General features: G+C 37.1%; 1 protein-coding gene across 4 annotated transcripts; it reads right to left on the bottom strand.

The window, feature by feature from the left end:
- On the bottom strand, positions 1-27055 carry LOC110456517. Of its 4 annotated transcripts, none has more exons than XM_021507307.1 (13): positions 27007-27055; positions 19120-19363; positions 17288-17397; positions 13943-14081; positions 13396-13499; positions 11484-11540; positions 10990-11157; positions 7632-7762; positions 4826-4968; positions 4143-4227; positions 2918-2976; positions 2550-2651; positions 1-536 (listed from the first exon to the last, which is right to left on the bottom strand). In XM_021507307.1, the coding sequence occupies exons 2-13, from the start codon at positions 19312-19314 to the stop codon at positions 465-467; spliced, it is 1365 nt and encodes a 454-aa protein (XP_021362982.1). In that variant the 5' UTR covers positions 19315-19363; positions 27007-27055; the 3' UTR covers positions 1-464. The 4 variants fall into 4 exon arrangements, with proteins under 4 accessions (XP_021362982.1, XP_021362984.1, XP_021362985.1 ...); XM_021507309.1 differs by lacking the exon at positions 27007-27055 and adding an exon at positions 25741-25849; XM_021507310.1 differs by lacking the exon at positions 27007-27055 and adding an exon at positions 24931-25009.

Below are 27055 nucleotides of genomic sequence, written 5' to 3'. Positions count from 1 at the left end.
CTTACAACATGACAGTAACCTGGGAAGTAAAAACTAAATGCCATGTAAGTCTTACAACACGACAGTTAACTTGGATGTCAAAATGTAACGTCATGTAAGTCCTACAGGCAGTTAAGTCAGAGGTAAAAAGTTAACTGAATATCAGTCCTAAAACATGCCATTTAACACCGACGTAAAAGAAACGTTATAATAATCTTACAACATGACACTTAACCATGAGGTAAAAAACTAAAAGTCATTAAAGTCTGATTCAGTCTTTCCTTGCTTGACAGCTTCAGAATTCAATACAGCTAACTTAATTGCCTTCGTCAGCCAAATACGAAAATCTAATCTTTGATACAATTCATACACTTGTCATACGGAAAGAGTAAAGAGCTGAGATACCCTTTTAAATTATGGGAAACAAAATCTCATGATCACTTGTAAAAGAATTGCTTTGCAGAATGTATAAACTGTAGCCAACATCACGATCGCTTGGCAATGGATTTCCTCACATAGTCCATCACCCTGAATGGATCTGTATTGGCATTTTGTGACTGTAAAGAAAGCAGAATAAGAACATGTTAATACATCTACCGGTCAGTAAAATGTGATGTTATACATCTACTAGTCAGTAAAATGTGATTTTATACATCTACTAGTCAGTATAATGTCATGTTATACATCTACCAGTCAGTAAAATGTGATGTTATACATCTACTAGTCAGTATAATGTCATGTTATACATCTACTAGTTAGTATGTCATGTTATACATCTACCAGTCAGTAAAATGTCATGTTATACATCTACCAGTCAGTATAATGTCATGTTATACATCTACTAGTCAGTATAATGTCATGTTATACATCTACTAGTCAATATAATATCATGTTATACATGAACTAGTCAGTAAAATGTCATGTTATACATCTACTAGTCAGTATAATGTCATGTTATACATCTACTAGTCAGTATAATGTCATGTTATACATCTACTAGTCAGTATAATATCATGTTATACATGAACTAGTCAGTAAAATGTCATGTTATACATCTACTAGTCAGTATAATGTCATGTTATACATCTACTAGTCAGTATAATATCATGTTATACATGAACTAGTCAGTAAAATGTCATGTTATACATCTACTAGTCAGTATAATGTCATGTTATACATCTACTAGTCAGTATAATATCATGTTATACATGAACTAGTCAGTAAAATGTCATGTTATACATCTACTAGTCAGTATAATGTCATGTTATACATCTACTAGTCAGTATAATGTCATGTTATACATCTACTAGTCAATATAATATCATGTTATACATGAACTAGTCAGTAAAATGTCATGTTATACATCTACTAGTCAGTAAAATGTCATGTTATACATCTACTAGTCAGTATAATATCATGTTATACATGAACTTGTCAGTAAAATGTGATGTTATACATCTACTAGTCAGTATAATGTCATGTAATTCATTTACCAGTCAGTATAATGTCATGTAATACATGTACCAGTCAGTATAATATCATGTAATACATTAACCAGTCAGTATAATGTCATGTAATACATGTACCAGTCAGTATAATATCATGTAATACATTAACCAGTCAGTTAATGTCATGCAATACATGTACCAGTCAGTATAATGTCATGTAATACATGTACCAGTCAATTTAATGTCATGTAATAAATCTACCAGTCAGTATAATGTCATATAATACATGTACCAGTCAGTATAATGTCATGTAAATATATGTACTATGTTTCATATATATCCAACATAAATCCCCTGATTTTAGTGTAAAGCAAATAATAACTACAGGTTTGTATTCGTGAACAAAAACCTTTCTCCTGGTTTATAGCAAATACACAAATTTGCCTTGTTCTTTTATCACCTCTGACCTAAACGTGAAGGTCACGCCGACTTAAAATCAATACACTTTCTCTGGTTGTAGCAGTTATCTGTCAAATTTTATCAAGACTTCCTAAATGGTTTAAATTTACAGCACAGGGAAGATTTCACTTTTTATTTACAATTTTAAGTATGAATGGGCAGTTAAATAAAGAGGAAATCTCTGTATATCTAAGAACTTCACCAGGCTTGTCCCCTCAGTACCTCCATCATCTGTGGACACTGTTGTCATGACATTAGTCATTGTAATGATGTAAAGTCCCAGATATCAATCAATCAACCCTTGTTACAGTAACCATGACCTTTGACCTTTTAAAACCTATGGCAAATATTTCATATACATGTACTATGAAGGATCGATGTCCTACTACAGGAAAATCACCATCACAATATCTACCATCCACTGTAATTTTTTCTGTGGTCCACTTATAATTAACAAATGCTAATTTTTCAGATTTTGCTTTAAACTTTGAGATCCTGACTCACTTTACTTTAGTACTGAAGACAAATGTGAAAATTCAACCAAATCAAATTAACGCTGAAGATAGACCAAATATAGATTGATGATGATGAAACAAGTACATACATATGGACTGACACGGACAAAGCTATATTCCTTCACTCCATATATAAGACACAACTTACAGTGAAGAGTTCCAGGGAGCTGGTCTCGGAGCGTACGGTTGCCACCGCCCCGCGCGTCACTATCCGGGTGTACGCAGGTAAACGACCTGGACCAGACTTGTCCTACAAATTGAACACTCATCATCACTTCTGAGAATTATGTTTATGTCTAAAACATCCTGGCAGGTGTGATACTCAAAACGATATGATAAATTGACAAATATTCATTTCACATTAATATCATTTCAAAATGAACAGCAGATTTAATACATATCAATATCCATGTTGAAACCCATGTTGTTAGTTTTATATAAAGTCAATTTTCTCATACAGTACAAGAACATTTTAATTGTTCTCTGCTTCCATTTATAAGTATGAAGAATACAAACCAGACTTGGAAGTGCATATCCTGAACTATAGCACAACTTCTCCATGTCATCTAGAAAGGCTGCAATAGAAAAAAGGGCTAATATAGTCATTACTACTGAATAAGAACAAGCAATCTCAGGGGGATCTTATCGCCCACCACTCAAATAGTCTCCAATAGGTACCAAGGGCATTGAGCAAACCAATTCAACTTGCAATATAATCTCTGAGGGGTTTGTTATTTGCTTAACTTTCCAATCCATCTCAAAATGGAGCAAGCACAACAAAGGACAAAGGGGATCATGTATATAAAGTTTTATTAGGATTCCTTTAGGTACTTTCCGAGAAAAGCAGTAACAAACTTTACATGAAACATCCATGTATGATCTAATGGTGGCCTAACGGATATTTGTTGTTTTTATGAAGAATCAGTCAAATTTGAAGCATGTACAATTCAACTAAAGGGATCATGTATGCCATCATCCTCGATATCCAGGGGTTACGATCACTTTGGCTCTCTACACCCCTGGAATATGTCACAGGTATCAGCCTAGCGACGATTGGTCAGGATTTTTTTTACCTGATACCAATCAAACAGCTATCCTTGTGCCTTCAATTTTGCTATGACATACGAAAGTGAGCGTAACCCCTGGATATCGAGGGTGGTATACCATGTTCCTTGCTGATCCCTTTAATAGTTTCTGAGAAATAGTGGCAACAAATTTGACATAAAAATCCAAAATGGCTGCATGGTAATCAATTTGTTGTTTTTGTCTGATCCATCTGAAACTAAAGCATGCAAAACTACAGACCAAGAACATCGCACATGCCAAGTTGTGTCATGAGTCCTTTAGCAGTTTCTGAGAAAAAGCCATTCCAAGCATTAAAGACTGATTTATAAGGACCATGAAAGGGTTCAGGAAAGGAAAACACTGTCCAAGTCATACCTCATGTATTATTTCACTTTATTTTCAGGTAGGTTTCCATAAGGAGACATCTTGGGGAGGAGCACAGTGTACTATAATTAGGTTACTGTGACCTATTTTGGGGGTGTTAGGGGTCATTAAAGGAAAAGACTGGAATGGGGAATACAGTGTCCCATGGCCTTGTCACTGTTTCCTACTTTTCAGGTGTTAACAGAAATGCAAAATAATGGTGATGTATACATTTATACTGTATTTACGATGTTATTGTTATTTAATTTCAAAGTGATAATTAGGCATCCTTAGTAATTCCAACAAAACAAACCTCGGTATACAAAGTAGATAAGCTTAAAATAGTCGTCACAGGGCTCTTCACTGATAACCACCACCTCATTGTCTCTCTTGGGAAGCTACAACACAACACACATTAATACACAATAAAATCACGATGGCAGAACACCTCGTCACAAAACTTTTACAAATTGTTAACAAAGGTGGGATCTACTTTTAGTATATCAAGTTAGATCTAAATACAAAGGGCTGCATATTAATTTGGCAGGTGTGAAAGCCCTACAGGGTGTGTATACCCACTGTAAATAAAGATAACTGTACTTTGACTTGACTAGAATTTTTTCCCAATTTTTTACAATCACCTAGTACCCTTTAATATATATAGATGTAACATGATGTAACTCACTCATTTTGATTTTTACAATGGCTATACAGTGTGATTTTTACGCTTATTTGCCAAATCTATAGTTTTGGAGTAATTTTAACTGATATTTTATTCACTTTAGAAATGATTAACACTTTTCAGAAAGGAATATATATCAAACATTGAAAATGAGTGGTAAAAAATCTGGTTACAACTTTGTATATTGAATGCATGAGAATCCCCATGGCTACCGTTAGTTCACTGACTGAACTTAAATCTCTTTGATCTATTTAGCATCCATTATTTATTATGTGTGTTAAAGTGTACTGTACGGAGGTAAAACACAATCTTACCAGGCTTGCAATAGCGACAGCCTTTCCGTAGGTAACCCCTAGCCCCAGGGCCGAGTGGACTGATACTAGGTCCGAGAAGTAGTTCCTGCCAGGGAAGTCCTCACTATAGCGCTGGGCACCGATACGCCAGTTCTCAATCGCTCCTGTATAAAGAATCAAATCTTTCATAATCATTTGATTCATATCATTATATTTGCTACTATGATTATACACTTGTATTTGTTTGAGGGGAATTCATATTTTAACATTTTATGTCAATTCAAAAGTATTGAAATATGTTAACTGCTAAATAAAAAAAAAAAAAATCTGGTTTACTGTGAGTAACATACAGCCATAGTTCTAAATCACGATGTGATGCAACTTGAATATTGTCACTGATCTGTGAATTTGATGTGTTCCTATATATATGAAAATGAATGACGTCCTCCACATCCTCTAAAGATTTAAATATAATCCAAAAACAGCTTCACTTTAAAATCTAACATCTCCTTAAAAGATATTGGCACTGAATTTTAATCATTTGAGGCTGCATACAACGTAAAATGAAAGCATTATACAGCCATATAACAACTTTTGATAGAAGCATGTTTCGATCATATAAAGATCATGGTACCTTGCTACAAAACCATTTTTGTTTTAAACGAAGAACAAGAGACCAAAGGGGCCTTAATTGTTTCCTGACAACTTTTCTTCATGTTTGAATCTTGTGCCGTTGAAAAAGTGTTATGATAATATATTTGATAGACGTTTATATGCTTTAACACAGACATATAAGGGCATAATTTAATGGGATAGGGATGAACCACCATTATATATACAGCGTAAATGTAGGACTGGAACTTAGTTGGTGGAGGGTGTAGGGTAAGGGAAGGCTTGAAAAGGTAGCATTTAGTTTGTGTACTCTGGTGATTATTCCAGTCTACATAACAAACACATGTAAAGTAGACTGAAGGGTAAAGGAGGGTTGATGTAAGGATAGGGATTGTGGGAACTGAGGACGACTGGCGTACCTTGGAACAAAACCTTGCTATAAAGGAGGGTTGATGTAAGGATAGGGATTGTGGGAACTGAGGACTGGCGTACCTTGGTACAAAACCTAGCTATAAAGGAGGGTTAATGTAAGGGTAGGGTTTATGGGAACTGAGGACTGGCGTACCTTGGTACAAAACCTTGCTATAAAGGAGAGTTGATGAAAGGATAGGGATTGTGGGAACTGAGGACTGGTGTACCTTGGTACAAAACCTTGCTATAAAGGAGTGTTGATGTTTTGTGGGAACTGAGGACTGGGGTACCTTGGTACAAAACCTTGCTATAAAGGAGTGTTGATGAAAGGATAGGGATTGCGGGAACTGAGGACTGGTGTACCTTGGTACAAAACCTTGTTATAAAGGAGGGTTGATGTAAGGATAGGGTTTGTGGGAACTGAGGACTGGCATACCTTGGTACAAAACCTTGCTATAAAGGAGTGTTGATGAAAGGATAGGGATTGTGGGAACTGAGGACTGGCGTACCTTGGTACAAAACCTTGCTATAAAGGAGGGTTGATGAAAGGATAGGGTTTGTTGAGGACTGGCGTACCTTGGTACAAAACCTTGCTATAAAGGAGGGTTGATGTAAGGATAGGGATTGTGGGAACTGAGGACTGGCGCACCTTGGTACAAAACCTTGCTATAAAGGAGTGTTGATGAAAGGATAGGGATTGTGGGAACTGAGGACTGGCGTACCTTGGTACAAAACCTTGCTATAAAGGAGGGTTGATGTAAGGGTAGGGTTTATGGGAACTGAGGACTGGCGTACCTTGGTACAAAACCTTGTTATAAAGGAGGGTTGATGAAAGGATAGGGTTTGTTGAGGACTGGCGTACCTTGGTACAAAACCTTGCTATAAAGAAGGGTTGATGTAAGGGTAGGGTTTATGGGAACTTAGGATTGGCGTACCTTGGTCCAAACCTTACTATAAAGGAGGGTTGATGAAAGGATAGGGTTTGTGGGAACTGAGGACTGGTGTACCTTGGTACAAAACCGTGCTATAAAATAGGGTTGATGAAAGGATAGGGTTTGTGGGAACTGAGGACTGGTGTACCTTGGTACAAAACTGTGCTATAAAGGAGTGTTGATGAAAGGATAGGGATTGTGGGAACTGAGGACTGGCGCACCTTGGTACAAAACCTTGCTATAAAGGAGGGTTGATGTAAGGATAGGGATTGTGGGAACTGAGGACTGGCGTACCTCGGTACAAAACCTTGCTATAAAGGAGGGTTGATGTAAGGATAGGGTTTGTTGAGGACTGGCGTACCTTGGTACAAAACCGTGCTATAAAGGAGTGTTGATGAAAGGATAGGGATTGTGGGAACTGAGGACTGGTGTACCTTGGTACAAAACCTTGCTATAAAGGAGGGTTGATGTAAGGGTAGGGTTTATGGGAACTGAGGACTGGCGTACCTTGGTACAAAACCTTGCTATAAAGGAGGGTTGATGTAAGGGTAGGGTTTATGGGAACTGAGGACTGGCGTACCTTGGTACAAAACCTTGCTATAAAGGAGGGTTGATGTAAGGGTAGGGTTTATGGGAACTGAGGACTGGCGTACCTTGGTACAAAACCTTGCTATAAAGGAGGGTTGATGTAAGGGTAGGGTTTATGGGAACTGAGGACTGGCGTACCTTGGTACAAAACCTTGCTATAAAGGAGGGTTGATGTAAGGGTAGGGTTTATGGGAACTGAGGACTGGCGTACCTTGGTACAAAACCTTGCTATAAAGGAGGGTTGATGTAAGGGTAGGGTTTATGGGAACTAAGGAATGGCGTACCTTGGTAACGGTCACGGTCGAGGAAAGCATGAACGTGAGGATGGATCTGACTAGCTCCTGCATGTGGCAGGAGATCCATAATCAGCATGGGGTTCACGAAGGCTTTGTTCTCCTGGTGAGCCTTGTCTACCCTAAAACACAGGATTAACATGTGAAACAGATACAACAGCTAACATGTCTAGTCCTAAAACACTGAATAATGTGGTGAGCCTTGTCTGCCCTAAAACACAGGATAAACATGTGAAACAGACACAACAGCTAACATGGCTAGTCCTAAAACACTGAATAATCTGGTGAGCCTTGTCTACCCTAAAACACAGGATTAACATGTGTAACAGATACAACAGCCTACATGTCTGTCCTAAAACACTAAATAATGTGGTGAGCCTTGTCTACCCTAAAACACAGGATTAACATGTGAAACAGATACAACAGCTTACATGTCTAGTCCTAAAACACTGAATAATGTGGTGAGCCTTGTCTACCCTAAAACACAGGATTAACATGTGAAACAGATACAACAGCCTACATGTCTAGTCCTAAAACACTGAATAATGTGGTGCGCCTTGTCTACCCTAAAACACAGGATTAACATATGAAACAGATACAACAGCCTACATGTCTAGTCCTAAAACACTGAATAATGTGGTGAGCCTTGTCTATCCTAAAACACAGGATTAACATGTGTAACAGATACAACAGCTCACATGTCTAGTCCTAAAACACTGGATAATGTGGTGAGCCTTGTCTACTCTAAAACACAGGATTAACATGTGGAACAGATACAACAGCCTACATGTCTAGTCCTAAAACACTGAATAAGGTGGTGAGCCTTGTCTACCCTAAAAAACAGGATTAACATGTGTAACAGATATAACAGCTCACATGTCTAGTCCTAAAACAATGAATAATGTGGTGAGCCTTGTCTACCCAAAAACACAGGATTAACATGTGTAACTGATACAACAGCCTACATGTCTAGTCCTAAAACACTGAATAATGGGGTGAGCCTTGTCTACCCTAAAACAAAGGATTAACCTGTGTAACAGATACAACAGCTTAAATGTCTAGTCCTAAAACACTGAATAAGGTGGTGAGCTGTGTCCACCCTAAAACACAGGATTAACATGAGTAACAGATACAACAGCTTACATGCCCGTCCTAAAACACTGAATAATGTGATGAGCCTTGTCTACCCTAAAACAAAGGATTAACCTGTGTAACAGATACAACAGCTTACATGCCCGTCCTAAAACACTGAATAATGTGATGAGCCTTGTCTACCCTAAAACAAAGGATTAACATGTGTAACAGATATAACAGCTCACATGTCTAGTCCTAAAACGCTGAATAATGTGGTGAGCCTTGTCCACCCTAAAACACAGGATTAGCATGTGTAACAGATACAACAGCTCACGTGTCTAGTCCTAAAACACTGAATAAGGTGGTGAGCTGTGTCCACCCTAAGACACAGGATTAACATGTGTAACAGATATAACAGCTCACATGTCTAGTCCTAAAACAATGAATAATGTGGTGAGCCTTGTCTAGCCTAAAACACAGGATTAACATGTGTAAAAGATACAACAGCTTACATGTCTGTCCTAAAACACTGAATAAGGTGGTGAGCTGTGTCCACCCTAAAACACAGGATTAGCATGTGTAACAGATACAACAGCTCACATGTCTATGCCTAAATCACTGAATAATGCGGTGAGCCTTGTCTACCCTAAAAAACAGGATTAACATGTGTAACAGATAAAACAGCTTACATGTCCGTCCTAAAACACTGAATAATGTGGTCAGCTGTGTCCACCCTAAAACACAGGATTAACATATGTAACAGATACAACAGCTTACATGTCCGTCCTAAAACACTGAATAATGTGATGAGCCTTGTCTACCCTAAAACACGGGATTAACATGTGTAACAGATACGACAGCTTACATGTCTGTCCTAAAACACTGAATAATGTTGTGAGCTGTGTCTACCCTAAAACACAGAATTAACATGTGTAACAGATACAACGGCTTACATGTCTAGTCCTAAAACACCGAATAATGTGGTGAGCTGTGTCTACCCTAAAACACAGGATCAACATGTGTAACAGATACAACAGCCTAAATGTCTGTCCTAAGACACTGAATAATGTGGTGAGCTGTATCTACCCTAAAACACAGGATTAACGTGTGTAACAGATACAACAGCTTACATGCCCGTCCTAAAACACTGAATAATGTGGTGAACCTTGTCTACCCTAAAACACAGGCTTAACACGTGTAACAGATACAACAGCTTACATGTCTGTCCTAAAACACTGAATAATGTGATGAGCCTTGTCTACCCTAAAACAAAGGATTAACATGTGTAACAGATATAACAGCTCACATGTCTAGTCCTAAAACGCTGAATAATGCGGTGACCCTTGTCTACCCTAAAACACAGGCTTAACATGTGTAACAGTTACAACAGCCTACATGTCTAGTCCTAAAACACTTAATAATGTGGTGATCCTTGTCTACCCTAAAACACAGGACTAACATGTGTAACAGATACAACAGCTTACATGTCTGTCCTAAAACACTGAATAATGTAACTTAATTTTTGATAATACATTTATTTTTTACACCAAAGCTTGATCCATGAACCATGTGGCCTTTGATGTTGACAATAACTGTCTTCAATCTTATCTCTTTATCAAATTATTTCTTAATTATTTCTTATTTCCATTTGTTAGATTTTGAAAAAGAATTGCAACAGAACCAGATTGTCCAAATATAGGGAAAATTTGATCATTACTTGTTTAGTGATGTACAATAGAAAAAAGAAATACTATGTATGTGGTTCAATTAGTATTTTATCAAAGAGATCCCATCCCTACACCTAGCATCCTCGATATCCAGGGGTTAAGCTTACTTTCGCTCTCTACACCCCTGGAATATGTCATGGCAAAATTGAAGGCACGAAGATAGCTGTTTGATTGGTCTCAGGTAAAAAAAACACCTGACCAATCGCTAGGGTGATACATGTCCTTTGAAGATTACAAAGGAGAGATGCCCGACTTCAAAGTCAGTCAATTTTACCGTTACGTGACCGCGAGATTCTTTTGATGTACATCAAAGGATCAAACTAGTCTTCTTGTCTCATCAACAAGGTGGCGCACATCGAGCCTTTAATTTTGCCATGACATATTCCAGGGGTGTAGAGAGCAAATGTGAGCATAACCCCTGGATATCGAGGATGACACCTAGGTTACAAATGCAGTGTATTAAATGTAGTTACATCAGGAGGAGGGTCACAGCTGTCATGTATATTTTAATGACTGAGCTACTGATGAGTGAGGATTAAATCACGAACCACTTCATGCAGGTATCCATCAGATCCAGGTACTCCTTTTTAGTCCAATTCAGAGGGTGGTGTTTTTTGGGCAGAATCAGGGTATGCCAGGCCCCAAGCTTGAACGTGTTGGCTGCAGTGAAAGACATCTTGGACTCAATACGTCCAAACACATCCTCGGCAGTATTTCTGTAATTCAATAAATTTACAATGATTGATTTACTCACAAACATACAAGTTGCTCAATAACAAAACAAGTTTATCTTACTAAGCAATATGTGAAGTCGTTTATCATGACAAAATCAGCAGTATGAGTCATGTCTGTCCAGTATAATATTGATGAAATGATAAATGAAAACAGTACATGTACCCATTCCTTAAAAACTGGAAAATTAAAATCAAAATTGTTTCTATCAAAGACAGAACTTTATTAGATATCAAATATCTTTTGACTTTTGTTTACTTTAATATTCAAATTATTGTACCCTAACATATTTCTGTTATTTGAGTCTTACTCTTTGTATTTGCAGAAATCACAGGTAGGCTGAGTCTCCTTGAAGAGTTCTTCAACACTACAAAATAGAAAGTAGTCATGTAGGTGTATCTGACTGATGTACTCCAGCACAACCAAAACAGTACAGTACTTCATTTATCCCGGTACAACCAAAACAGTACAGTACTTCATTTATCCCGCACAACCAAAACAGTACAGTCCTTCATTTATCCCAGTACAACCAAAACAGTACAGTACTTCATTTATCCCGCACAACCAAAACAGTACAGTACTTCATTTATCCAAGCACAACCAAAACAGCACAGTACTTCATTTATCCAAGCACAACCAAAACAGTACAGTACTTCATTTATCCAAGCACAACCAAAACAGTACAGTACTTCATTTACTCCAGCACAACCAAAACTGTACAGTACTTCATTTATCCTAGCACAACCAAAACAGTACAGTACTTCATTTATCCTAGCACAACCAAAACAATACACAGTACACTACTTCATTTATCCCAGCACAACCAAAACAGTACAGTTCTTCGTTTATCCCAGCACAACCAAAACAGCACAGTACTTCATTTATCCCAGTGCATCCAAAACAGTACAGTACTTCATTTATCCCGGTACAACCAAAACAGTACAGTTCTTCATTTATCCCAGCCCAACAAAAACAGTACAGTATTTTACTCCAGCACAACCAAAACAGTACAGATCTTCGTTTATCCCAGCACAACCAAAACAGTACAGATCTTCGTTTATCCCAGCACAACCAAAACAGCACAGTACTTCATTTATCCCAGCACAACCAAAACAGCACAGTACTTCATTTATCCCAGCCCAACAAAAACAGTACAGTATTTTACTCCAGCACAACCAAAACAGTGCAGTACTTCATTTATCCCGGTACAACCAAAACAATACAGTACTCATTTATCCTAGCACAACCAAACCCATACACAGTACACTACTTCATTTATCCCAGCACAACCAAAACAGCACAGTACTTCATTTATCCAAGCACAACCAAAACACTACAGTACTTCATTTACTCCAGCACAACCAAAACAGTACAGTACTTCATTTATCCCAGCGCATCCAAAACAGTACAGTTCTTCATTTATCCCAGCCCAACCAAAACAGTACAGTACTTCATTTATCCCAGCCCAACCAAAACAGTACAGTATTTTACTCCAGCACAACCAAAACAGTACAGTACTTCATTTATCCCGGTACAACCAAAACAGTACAGTACTCATTTATCCTAGCACAACCAAAACAGTACACAGTACAGTAATTCATTTATCGTAGCACAACCAAAACAGTACAGTATTTTCTTTTTCCGACATGACAATAGCTTTGTTAAATCCTTTCTGAAAAAAACCCATACCATGCGGGACTTTTATTAGAAATGATAAAGATGAAATAAACAAAATGTGTTCTGTGTTTAAAAGTTCAGCTGGGACGGAACTGGTTTTGAGGCCTGGATTTCCTATTGTTATACTGTCATTCTAGCTGATTGAGCTACCTGGTCAACGGAGTGTCCTGGCCCAAATATAAACAGAAGTTAAGGGGAGGTTACTGTATATACAGGAAAAAACACAGTACAGTGGGGCAGGGATCCTTAATTTATCCCAGTATGACCAAACAGTACAGCAGCTGATTATCTTTTATCTTCAACACAACCTGAACAATACACATTATTTACTGAAACATTACTGCAATACAGTATTTGATGAAAATATATTCACACATATACATTATCTTGATTTTTGAATACCGATAAGGATCATTTTTCATAAAGCTTCAATTACGTATTTTGATATTTTAAATGATCAGCACCACTTGATTTCTAATTTGATTTTATAATTTCTACTTGAGCACTAAAAGAATCTACCTCAGATATCTCAATGATTATCTTACTATTGTCTCTCGGGCTGCTCTGGTTTAGCTATTGGTCTTTTCTCTCGGAGTGGGTTGAAGACATTTTCTTCCTTTGTGTATTCATTGTAAATATAGAGTACAGTCTGAAAAATAAAAGAAAGCTCTTTCAGTAGCTGTGCAATAGGAGTAGATGTTTATCATAGTTAGAAACAACGGTCCCATGGAGCATGTACCTATCACCTGTTATTACTTATTATCTTAACTGTGGATGTCTCTGCCAATTTTAGGACATGGTGAACGTGGCCATCTTTGAATGCTTATTGACTAAAACAGTATATATATTGTGTACAGACATTTGAATTTTCTCATTTTTATCCTTCAATTCTGTCACCTTTTCTTTCCTTATGGGTCATCCTTTATATTTCCTGTGGAAGTTAGATTATTGATAATTTCTATTGGTCTGGGGTATTTTTCATGTATTTTTCCTTTTTTAAAGATAAATCATAAAATCTAGGGATGGTTGTGGTCAACACCCTTATTTATAAACCATTGAAACATTATGCTTACAACAGAAGATAAAATTTACCTGCAGCTTGGCATTTTGGAAGAGGTCCTCGTCGTTTCCAAGCCACTTACGAACCTTAGACTCATATTTTTTAGGTATGACCACCTTGGCAGGAAAGTCGGTGATGGTGAAGATGGATGTGAACGCGGTGTATAAATCTCTGAAAGGAAAGAAATTCTCTGAACATGTATTTATCATATGAATACCGTGTTATGCAGTGTCATAAAGCCATCACATAAATTATGTTTATGTAACAGGCGTAATATCACGATCGAATAGGAACAATCAATGTGACGTCACGTTATGTCAAGCAATGTGAAGCAGGCGTAATTTTCATTGTTTCAGAGGCGGCCAAGTGCAAAATATTCATTGCAAAATATTTGTTTCAGATCACAATTATGCAGTTTACTTTCTATGAAAAGAATATGTCATTCGTTTCCCTTTATATTAGATTTATGATACTCGCTTTGGATCATAAATCTAATATGAAGGGAAACAAATGACAGATCCTCTATATACCTGTTAATCAGGGTAGGTTTGAAATACATATGAATAATACATGACGTAGATCAGTCTAACCAAACTTCTAGATACTTACAATAAAAAGAAAAATTGTATGCATATTCCTTTTTTCACCAAATGATCTTTTTTTTTGATTTTAAACACATTTTACTCTGTGACAGTAGAATTTAGAAATGAAACAAGGTAAATTTGATAGTCCTCCACTCAAACAAGCTAAAGACAAAATATCACAGGTGTAAATCAACATCATTCGATTATTTCAACATGTCTGATCACCCTGTGACCTTGAAAGTGGAAAATCATGCCATGGTTATAAATTTGGACAAGCAGCTGCATTACCCATATGCATGAGTCATTTGAATTTTTTTGACACCCTTTACAATTTGACCTTGAAAGTTACTGAAGGCCATTAAAATGAACATATTTGATAGTCTTTGGCCTCCATTCCAGCTACCTATTGATATATCCTTATTCTAGTATAGGGATGACCTGGACAGTAGGTTAAGGTCATTCGTTTGTAACCATTTGCTAGCCGTCTATCCCAGTAAGCTACAAATATCCTGTCTCCAGGTTTCAAACAGGTTCTAGATCTGTAGAAGATGACACATGGATTGTTTAAATACAATCATGACCTTGATAGTTGGTCAGTTTAGTTTATTTTCATAATATGATAACCTTCCACCCCAGCATGCTACAAGACAAAATACTTGGTATGGTATTGATACCTGAAGGCCCCATAAGAAGATCATACACATTTTTAATGTATTTAGCTCCTGTAACTTTGAAAGCAGATCAAGGTAATTAGTTCCACAGATCTAAAGTACTGGTAAAGTACTATTTGTCTAAAGGCATAAGGCTTCTGTAAGTTGTTAAGAGAAAAATTTGAAACTTCATGATGATCGGCCATGCATACACGCAGACGCTCCTTGCATGCTGAGCTAGAAAACTCAAGACATTAAGTGAAAAGCTGAATTACAAAAACAGATGACCAACAAGCAGATACTGGAGTTTGATGTCTAATAGTACTTTTATTATAACACTGACCTGCAGTGAGAGGTGGTTGACTGTGACCACTGTTGTTAGATGTCTGATAGTACTTATTACTATAACACTGACCTACAGTGAGAGGTGGTTGACTGTGACCACTGTTGTTAGATGTCTGATAGTACTTGTTACTATAACACTGACCTATAGTGAGAGGTGGTTGACTGTGACCACTGTTGTTAGATGTCTGATAGTACTTGTTACTATAACACTGACCTACAGTGAGAGGTGGTTGACTGTGACCACTGTTGTTAGATGTCTGATAGTACTTGTTACTATAACACTGACCTACAGTGAGAGGTGGTTGACTGTGACCACTGTTGTTAGATGTCTGATAGTACTTGTTACTATAACACTGACCTACAGTGAGAGGTGGTTGACTGTGACCACTGTTGTTAGATGTCTGATAGTACTTGTTACTATAACACTGACCTACAGTGAGAGGTGGTTGACTGTGACCACTGTTGTTAGATGTCTGATAGTACTTGTTACTATAACACTGACCTACAGTGAGAGGTGGTTGACTGTGACCACTGTTGTTAGATGTCTGATAGTACTTGTTACTATAACACTGACCTACAGTGAGAGGTGGTTGACTGTGACCACTGTTGTTAGATGTCTGATAGTACTTGTTACTATAACACTGACCTACAGTGAGAGGTGGTTGACTGTGACCACTGTTGTTAGATGTCTGATAGTACTTGTTACTATAACACTGACCTACAGTGAGAGGTGGTTGACTGTGACCACTGTTGTTAGATGTCTGATAGTACTTGTTACTATAACACTGACCTACAGTGAGAGGTGGTTGACTGTGACCACTGTTGTTAGATGTCTGATAGTACTTGTTACTATAACACTGACCTACAGTGAGAGGTGGTTGACTGTGACCACTGTTGTTAGATGTCTGATAGTACTTGTTACTATAACACTGACCTACAGTGAGAGGTGGTTGACTGTGACCACTGTTGTTAGATGTCTGATAGTACTTGTTACTATAACACTGACCTACAGTGAGAGGTGGTTGACTGTGACCACTGTTGTTAGATGTCTGATAGTACTTGTTACTATAACACTGACCTACAGTGAGAGGTGGTTGACTGTGACCACTGTTGTTAGATGTCTGATAGTACTTGTTACTATAACACTGACCTACAGTGAGAGGTGGTTGACTGTGACCACTGTTGTTAGATGTCTGATAGTACTTGTTACTATAACACTGACCTACAGTGAGAGGTGGTTGACTGTGACCACTGTTGTTAGATGTCTGATAGTACTTGTTACTATAACACTGACCTACAGTGAGAGGTGGTTGACTGTGACCACTGTTGTTAGATGTCTGATAGTACTTGTTACTATAACACTGACCTACAGTGAGAGGTGGTTGACTGTGACCACTGTTGTTAGATGTCTGATAGTACTTGTTACTATAACACTGACCTACAGTGAGAGGTGGTTGACTGTGACCACTGTTGTTAGATGTCTGATAGTACTTGTTACTATAACACTGACCTACAGTGAGAGGTGGTTGACTGTGACCACTGTTGTTAGATGTCTGATAGTACTTGTTACTATAACACTGACCTACAGTGAGAGGTGGTTGACTGTGACCACTGTTGTTAGATGTCTGATAGTACTTGTTACTATAACACTGACCTACAGTGAGAGGTGGTTGACTGTGACCACTGTTGTTAGATGTCTGATAGTACTTGTTACTATAACACTGACCTATAGTGAGAGGTGGTTGACTGTGACCACTGTTGTTAGATGTCTGATAGTACTTGTTACTATAACACTGACCTGCAGTGAGATGTTGTTGACTGTGACCACTGTTGTTTGATCTTCTGAATGTTATCTAGCCTCATAAACTGTGATGGTGGTGTTTGAAGACAATCTTTCATAATGTTGGCCTGAAAAAATTCAACAAAAATTATGAGTTGATTGGCTTTTTTTTTTAAAATACCAGGTAAACAATGTTTTTTGGGTACATTTTATATCATTATAGTTATTCTACATATAAATATGAAAATGGGAGATTGGTAGGACACCTTTTTGTGACTACATCACCACCTACCCACCATATACTGTACAATCAAAGTACCTCCATGCCCCCAACTAAACCCTGCCATATTTTCAAACCGTGAATATTTGTTTCGAAAAAACAAGCTGGGACAAAAACATTGTTCATTTATAAGACACTAATGACAGGAACTCTTCATTCTTTGAACAAGACAGGTCATACAGTGACCCTCTATGAAACTATATTGTGAGTCAGTAAGAAATTCATCTCACTAATTTTCACCGGAAAGTTGTGGTATGTATGGAGAATCTAACAGAAATCTCATTTTGACCAAAAATGAATGATGTCTGACTTACTGCGAAATTATCCTCCAGTTGATGCCAATTTGGACATGAGATTGAGAACAAGAGGCCCAGAAGGCCTGTATTGCACACTTGGATAACAAAGTAACCATCAAAATTTCCAAGTTTAGACTCTGTCTCTCAGCAACAGTAGGTTCTTTCTATCCGTCTCCATGAATTGGGGTGGATTTTAAACATTAACCTCAATTTCCCCTATTGTGCCCCGCTTCTCTGTTTCCTAAAAGCAACATTCCATTTATACAAAATTGAGTCCCGGTCTCCCTTGCCAAAGGATGCTCTTGACCAAATTTGGTTAAAATCCCTACAATGGTACAGAAGAAGGATTTTAAATATTTTAACCTCAAATTTCCCTATTTATTCCCAACCCTCTGCAACAAGAGGGGCTACCCTCTCCAGTTATAAAAAGATGAGTCCCCCTTGCCCAAGGATGCTCCAAGCCAAATTTAGTCAAAACTAGTAGCGATTTAAAGGAAAAATTGACAGACGGACGACAGATGCTGCAGTATGGCATAAATCAGTTTGTTATTACAAGTTAAATATTAAAGTTTTTTTCAAAGGTCCTTGTACAATTTTCATTAGGAATATAAAGGATAAGCAAGACCTATTAGAGGCTATAGGCCCAGGTGTAACTTCATGATGCCCTATGATTTGAATTTCTTTATTGAGTCATTGAAACTATTTAAGTCAGGGGTGTACATTTCATTTTGAAGTACCAGTCTGTGAGCCAATTTTCATAGATCCTACCAGGTCGACCAGGTAAATATTAAAAAAAATCACTTGTCCCGTTATAAAATCTACTAGCAACAGGTGTTGGGCTAGTGGAATTGTACATCTATTGGTAATATGTTCTAAGTCCATGGTTATACACATGTATAATACAAACTGTCAACATACATACAATGTAGTCTGATACGGTCAAACAAATACACTTGTAACATACAAATATATCACAAACTTACAGTCGACACATATAAATAGACTATATAGGAAAAATGAGTTCAAACATCTATATTCTATACGTTTCACTTCAGAAGTTTGGGAGCTTCCAGTGCATATTCTGTAAAGGAAATTGGAAGCCCATTGACTCATTCACCCCTAAAGACACATTTGAACTCTTCCAATTCAAAGGATGGAATAGTTCATTATGAAACTTCAGGGGTGAATGAGTTAAAGAAGTAGTAGTACCATAAATTCAAGGTTAACAGTATGAGACAACTATATACAGACTATAAACAACAAGAGGACTCTACCTGTTCAATGGGACTGCCCGGTAAGTGTAGCCTTGGCCAGTGGGAGTAGTAACTGTTCTGCTGCTTCATGGTCTTACGGATGTCTTGTGGCTGGAGCGTAGATTGACTGGAACTACTGTACAGAATAACAACCAGTAACAGGGCAGAAACGGCCACAGCCACAATGTGAGACCTCTTCCATTGTAGGGTAGACATTGTGTCAAATATCAATCTGTAGGTGTTTTATATGGACTGTAGTGTGGATCTGAAAAAATACAGGTTTATAGCTTTCATTGACACTATATACACTAGTATGTGGTTTTGAAGACTGTGAGAAACATCTCCATTTTATGTGAGAAGAGCAAACAAGAGGCCCATGGGCTTTAACAGTCACCTGACTCTACAGTATTTTTTTTTTTGTTGAAATATGTACCAATTTGAGTAAAAAATAGTATAATGTTAACTTAACTTTGTCAGTACCATGAGCTGATCATTCCTAGACCAATTTTAAGTGAGATCGGCCTATTAGAATTTAGTAGCAAAATAGCGGCCATGGCAGCCAAATTGTATTTCTGATTGACCCGAAAAATAACAACACTTTTTCAGGACCCAACTTCGCGAGCCGAGGGCGTTCAATACGATACTCTCCATGAGGCGATCATTACTACCAACTTTCAGTTCAATCGGTCCAGCAGAACTTGACGTTAAGTTTGAAATAGGTTTTCAAAATGGCGGCCGAGGCGGCCATATTGGATTTCTGATCGACCCAAAAAATAACAACACTTTTTCAGGACCCAACTTCGCGAGCCGAGGGGGTTCAATACGATACTCTCCATGAGGCGATCATTACTACCAACTTTCAGTTCAATCGGTCCAGCAGAACTTGACGTTAAGTTTGAAATAGGTTTTCAAAATGGCAGCCGTGGCGGCCATATTGGATTTCTGATCGACCAAAAAAATAACAACACTTTGTCAGGACCATGAGGCGATCATTCCTACCAACTTTAAGTTCAATCGGCCCAGCAGAACTTGACTTTAAGTTTGAAATAGTTTTTCAAAATGGCGGCCGTGGCGGCCATTTTGGATTTCTGATCGACCCAAAAAATAAAAACCCTTTGTCAGGACCCAACTTCGCGAGCCGAGTGTGTTCAATACGATACTCTCCATGAGGGGATCATTCCTACCAACTTTCAGTTCAATCGGTCCAGCAGAACTTGACGTTAAGTTTGAAATAGGTTTTCAAAATGGCGGCCGAGGCGGCCATATTGGATTTCTGATCGACCCGAAAAATAACAACACTTTGTCAGGACCCTGAGGCGAGCATTCCTACAAACTTTAAGTTCAATCGGCCCAGCAGAACTTGACTTTAGTCAAGTTTGAAATAGGTTTTCAAAATGGCAGCCGTGGCGGCCATATTGGATTTCTGATCGACCCAAAAAATAACAACACTTTGTCAGGACCCAACTTCGCGAGCCGAGGGTGTTCAATACGATACTCTCCATGAGGCGATCATTCCTACCAACTTTCAGTTCAATCGGTCCAGCAGAACTTGACTTTAAGTTTGAAATAGGTTTTCAAAATGGCGGCCGAGGCGGCCATATTGGATTTCTGATCGACCCAAAAAATAACAACACTTTGTCAGGACCCAACTTCGCGAGCCGAGTGTGTTCAATACGATACTCTCCATGAGGCGATCATTCCTACCAACTTTCAGTTCAATCGGCCCAGCAGAACTTGACTTTAAGTTTGAAATGTAAAATGTTAACGGACGACGGATGACGACGGACGAAAACGGATAGCAATAGGTCACTTGAGCTAAAGCTCAGGTGACCTAAAACATCTAGCTTCATTCATTAAGAGTACTATATATATATATAAACAAGAGTACCACGGGGCAGAACAATATACGCCCGCCAAATGCCATATAGTGTTTTATACTTTCTTCCATTGAAATAAGATCTGCATCATTCTAAGAGTGGTTAGCTGACATGCTATAAAAAATGTAGGAGAAAAAACTCCAGACAAAAAAATCAAATACTGAAATGAGCAAAGGGCAAGAACTTTTGCAAAAGGGAGACACAGCTTCATATCATGATTATAATGTATACCAAGTTTCAAAGAGATCCGTTGAAAAATGTATGAGGAGATTGCCGGACAAAAATCAAATACTGAAATAAACAAAGGGCAATAACTTCTGGAAAAATTGTTGAATCAACATTCTTTTAAGGGAGACACAACTTCATATCATGATTTAATGTACCATAATACTTCCGTCAAATTTGACGGGCGTATAAAAATATAACCATGATGATATATGGTATTTCAATGAATATCATATATAAATTTCACTTATATGGCAGAATATGTACAGATGTTTTTCATTGTGCTTCAGTGTCAGATGCAGCAGTGTTACCCTAGTTGCCCTGAGACAACAGACTTTTCCCTGTATGTACAAAATATAGCTGAGTCAAAGATTTTTAAAAGTTTTCCTCAATTTCATATTGGATTTGCTATTGAATAGTTAAATCAAGGTTTCTTATGGTTTCCCCTAGCCAGCAATGTCATTAACTGTAGGTAGGCTTAAGGGTCAAAAGGTGCATTTATGTGAAATTTGAGAAAGATCCCTCCAATATGTTTTGAGCAATAGGGCTATAAATGTTTACTCCCAAATTCAATACGACCACATGCCAGCCATCTTGGTTTTCCAATCATCCCCAAAATTCGAAATGCGGAACTAGGAACTAAGAAAAATTTGAGAAAGACGCCTACAGAACTTTCAGAAACACAGCGCTAACACACTAAATCTCAAATTCAAGATGGCTGCCTGTTGGCTATTTTGGTTTTGTGATCAGTCACAAAAAATGATATACATAACTTGGGATCATGGAAAACCTTCATGAGAAATTTGAGAAAGATCCCTCCAGCACTTTCTGAGGAACAGTGCTTACAAACTTTAGCTGTCAAATTCAAGATGGCTGGCTGTCAGCCATCTCGGTTTTGTGATCAGTCCCAAAAATTGATATACGTAACAAGGGACAATGGGAAACCTATATGTAAAAATTTGAGAAAAAATCCTCCAATACTTTATGTGAAATAGCGCTAACAAACTTTCATTCTCAAACAAGATGGCTGCCTGTCGGCCATCTTGGTTTTGCAATCAGTCCAAAAATATGATATGCACAACTTGGGATCATGGGGAACTTTCCTGTAAGATTTGAGAAAGATCCCTTCAGTGTTTTCTGAGAACTAGCGCTAACAAGAATAGAGAGGGGTGGACGGACGACAGACCATGGACGCAGGGTGATTTGAATAGCCCACCATCTGCTGATGGTGGGCTAAAAAATAATCACAAAATGATATTATCTTCAATTAAAATATTTATCTACCGTTGATCAATCATCAATTTATTAGCCCAATAAAATTGCCTTTTCACTAAAGTTTAATATGTGCTATTTGGGTAATATCTCTTGTGATAGGGGGCATAGATTATTGAACAGTGATGCGATCCGGTCATTTTGCTGTCAGTTTGCAGTTTTCCTTTTTCACCATTGAATAAAGTCTGTGGTTTCACGAGCAAACAAATGTCTTGTCAAAAGGATTTCATGCTACATTGTCTCATATTGTATGTGCATGCAGGTAGGGTCCTGTTCGTTTATGTGGAACAAATGGTTTGTCTGTTTATAAATGTAACATTTTGGGTATAAATCCCGACGGACCTGCAACTGTATTTGCAGGCCTTCCAAGGCTTTGTCAAAGCTTTGCCTGAAAGCAGCATCAGATAACTAGGTCCGACCTTATTTCATAAACGAACATGTACAACTCTGGTCCAATGAACCGGTTCAACAGTTTGCACTTTGATAAACGAAAACTAATGGAGACCTATAGCTAGACATTGAAATTAAGACTATATTAGCAAAACACGACTAAACAGGACTAAAAGTTCACCTTAAAAGTATTTAAGGGCGAAACAATTTAGTGGGAGACGACCCTTGCCGAACGGGATTTAGGACGAAAAGACCTGACACCGGGTGGAGAGTATCGTTTTCACTTCGTCTCTTCTGCCAACGAACATGATGACTGTTACGTATACTGGAAGGATGTATGTGGTGGTAGGTAAATATCGTACCCCGTTCCGGACTGAAACCCCGTACCGGGAATATAAAGATATTTTAATATCTCATTAACGCGATCGTTTATTTTTTCTTTATAAAAATATAGAATAATTTTAAACATTATTTTCTAAATGTGACAATTACAATTTTTTTTTATTCATCATCCAATAATTTAGAAATCGACGATAATGTGTATTTCAAGGGGAAAAACTTGTACGCCGCAGTCAACCGTGAAAATCACGGTTTTTCACATATAATTAGAAATTTAAGGAAAATTAACATATTATTTTCAGAGATATAGAAGAAAATACCATACTGTTTATAATTATGTAAGTTTCGTTGAAATAAACAATATATTTCGCATGAAATTCTGACTTTGTTGTGATCGCGGGCGGGGATCACGGGTGTTTTGTTTACTCTCGTACCCGTACTAAGGGGACATCACTCTGTCAAGCTGTCGTTATCAAGTAGAACTCTTAGCCATTCTATTAGAATGTTACCAGGCTCTGCGACGCTGACGCAATTCTACATAAGAGCCCATATTTTTTAAAAACTATATATAAGATAAATAATAGTTCACAAAATAAGAATTCACGATCATCATTATGATTGGTTGTCATTAGAAAAAAAGGGTATTTTTATAATAACTTAAAGAAATGGTTTTATGATTGAAATAATTGTGTTCTTTTTCATACAAAATACAAAGAAAAACCAAAAGCATCAAGTTAAATTGAAAACTATAAATATATTTATAAAAATAAAAATTAGCTGTACAATGCTGGCTAACCTAACTAACTAAAACTGCATTATTCTAACCTGACCTATATACTTCTGACTTTGATTGCTGTTTTATGAACACTTACCACACTTCAAAATATAACTATCCCTAGAAAAATGTAAATCTGACAGATCACTTACACATCTTTTATGAAACCATCTGTCACAGCCAGCATCACAAGAAACCATATCATCAAATACATTTGAAATGTGACACCCATCTGCTTTGCAATCAATAAAAATATCAAATGATAAAGAAGTCTTCTTTTGCCTAATGCCTACTCATTTTTTTCCTAGGAAATTTAGTAAAGATTTCATTGGAAATACATTCTACAAGATGTTGTCTCATGCAAGTGGTGCCAAACTCTAACTCTTCACTCCCGTTAAACCCATTGAAACAAAATTCTACCAAGTTAGCAATAACAAAAAAAACACAGTCAACCCGTTTTTCTGTTGTTGCACATTTGGTAATACTGTTTTTAAAACTTTTCTATTTTCCCCACATGATGATGACAACTGCATTTCTAAAGAAGCTGACAAATGACCCTTATTTTTCGTATTTCCTATCAAACTATGAAGAATGTATACTTCCCCACTATCTACCTCCTGTACTGGCACTTCCCAATGGTCCTCACCTGTATGATGAATTTGTGCTGATGCAGCGCTAGTTGGTTTCATTCTGAGTGTAAAGTCCCACTTATTGTTTTCAAAATTGGAACATAACCTGTATTTTGCATTCCGCCTATATTAGGAAACTTTTTCTTTAAATTATCTTGTATATAACACATGATATAACCACATAGTTTGTTATCAATTAATAAATCATTTTTATCCTTAACACTTAGCATACTTTTACTGTTAACCATCCAGATACGTCTTGTTTCTGCCGGCTTAATAAGCGACGGTCTGTCATATCTGAAAGGTCCACTAAAATATTACTTACATTCGGTTTGTTCTTTTTTTGGTAATGAAAGTCTTCTTCTTTGTTTTTCCTTAGGACTGGTACTTACAACTGTATATTCGAACGAGTGTATTCCCATTAAAATGGCAATGGAAAATAATTGTGAATAAATCTGTGTTGTTGAAAGAGGAACATGATTGGAAAGAACGAATGTCAAATGATTGGGGGACAAATGACTAACGAATTAAATGTATTAGACATGAATGAATTTAGATTGAAATCAGTAGCAGCTGTCGAAAAGATGCACAGATTATACTACCGGTAATGTGTAGATATAATCTCACATCCTGATAAAGATTAATATAAATCAAATAAAAAAAAATGAAAAATTATGAATGTCTAATATGATATGTATGTATTACCTCATCATATATACACTTATTAATGATATTTATTGAATGTATGACTTCGATGTAATTAAGTCTGTATATGTCATTATGCTATTTGGTGCTTATGTGTATTCAATATGATTTTTTTGTAATGTAAGTATGTGCGAATTATTCTGTTTAAATGTAATCTTCAGATTGGGGGAAATAAAGAGAATAATAATACATTGTATGCCTGCTACTGAATTAGCTATAATACTTACGTCTTTTTTATCTTCTTTTCCTTCTATTATATTTGACAATCTCTTACGAGTTAAAGAAAGTCTAGACCTAGGTTTTGGTTTTCTTGGAGTACCAATATCAGAAATATCGTGGAGAGGAACTGACTCTAATTTCACTGGAGAAGCCAATGTAGCACTTGGAGTTGAACAAGTTATATTTGATTCACCTAACTTAGTTAACTTACTGTCTGGTGCTGGGACGATATCATTCTTCTCTCTATCACATGGTCTCGGTCTTGACGGAGTGATGTCCCCTCAGTATGGGTACGGACGTAAACAAAACACCCGTGTTCCTCGCCCGCGATCACAACAAAGTCAGAATTTCATGTGAAATATGTTGTTTATTTCAACGAAACTTACATAATTATAAACAGTATGGTATTTTCTTCTATATATCTGAAAATAACATGTTAATTTTCATTAAATTTCTAATTATATGTGAAAACCTGTGATTTTCACGGTTGACTGCGGCGTACAAGTTTTACCCCCTTGAAATACACATTATCGTCGATTTCTAAATTATTGGATTATAAATAAACATTATTTGAACCGTCACATTTAGATAATAATGTTTGAGATTATTCTATATTTTTATAAAAAAATAAACGATCGCGTTAATGAGATATTAAAATATCTTTATATTCCCAGTACGGGGTTTCAGTCCGGGTCCGGGTACAAGATTTACCTACCTCCTTGACGGAGTGATGTCCCCTTAGTACGGGTACGGGAGTAAACAAAACACCCGCGATCACAACAAAGTCAAAATTTCATGTGAAATATGTTGTTTATTTCAACGAAACTTACATAATTATAAACAGTAAGGTATTTTCTTCTATATATCTGAAAATAACATGTTAATTTCCCCTAAATTTCTAATTATATGTGAAAAACCGTGATTTTCACGGTTGACTGCGGCGTACAAGTGTTACCCAAATACACATTATCGCCGATTTCTAGATTATTAGATGATAAATAAACATTATTGTAACTTTCACATTTAGAAAATAATGTTTGAGATTATTCTATATTTTTATAAAAAATATAAACGATCGCGTTAATGAGATATTTAAATATCTTTATATTCCCGGTACGGGGTTTCAGTCCGGGTCCGGGAACAGGGTACAAGATTTACCTACCACCGATGTATGTGACTTAATTCTCCTTTTTTTTCAATTGACCACACAATAGAATCGCTAAAGCGTTAGCCTCTAGGTAGCATCTATATAATTAATAATATTATTTACTTTGCTGGTTACCAAGCACAGAAATGTATGATTAGCGACAGCGATATTTACAAATCAAAACACCATTTTTGAAACAGAAATCGGTAACGATGCATACTTTATTTACAACACAACTTGCCTTTATAAGTACAAGTTGTTACGAATGTGTAGATGATAAAATTGTTAATTACACGAGATTTGGAACACCCGGTCAAAGTTTATACTTACAAATAACTCATGGACGCTTCCATCTTTAAAGTGAGGCGTTGATAAGTTC

This window comes from Mizuhopecten yessoensis, unplaced genomic scaffold (assembly GCF_002113885.1).
Source record: "Mizuhopecten yessoensis strain PY_sf001 unplaced genomic scaffold, ASM211388v2 scaffold8777, whole genome shotgun sequence".
In the NCBI taxonomy this organism is placed as follows: Eukaryota; Metazoa; Mollusca; class Bivalvia; order Pectinida; family Pectinidae; genus Mizuhopecten; species Mizuhopecten yessoensis.
The sequence above is the reverse complement of the archived record's forward strand: the minus strand, read 5'-3'. Positions and strand labels throughout refer to the sequence as shown.

Bases quoted from the DNA above. Each gene is read 5' to 3' on its own strand.
- LOC110456517 (XM_021507307.1), bottom strand. From the start codon at position 19,314: ATGTCTACCCTACAATGGAAGAGGTCTCACATTGTGGCTGTGGCCGTT. The intron at 13,500-13,942 runs GTAAATTTTATC...TTTATTTTTCAG, and splicing joins TCCAAAATGCCAAGCTGCAG to ACTGTACTCTATATTTACAA. The intron at 7,763-10,989 runs GTTCGTGATTTA...CCTGTGTTTTAG, and splicing joins ATGGATACCTGCATGAAGTG to GGTAGACAAGGCTCACCAGG.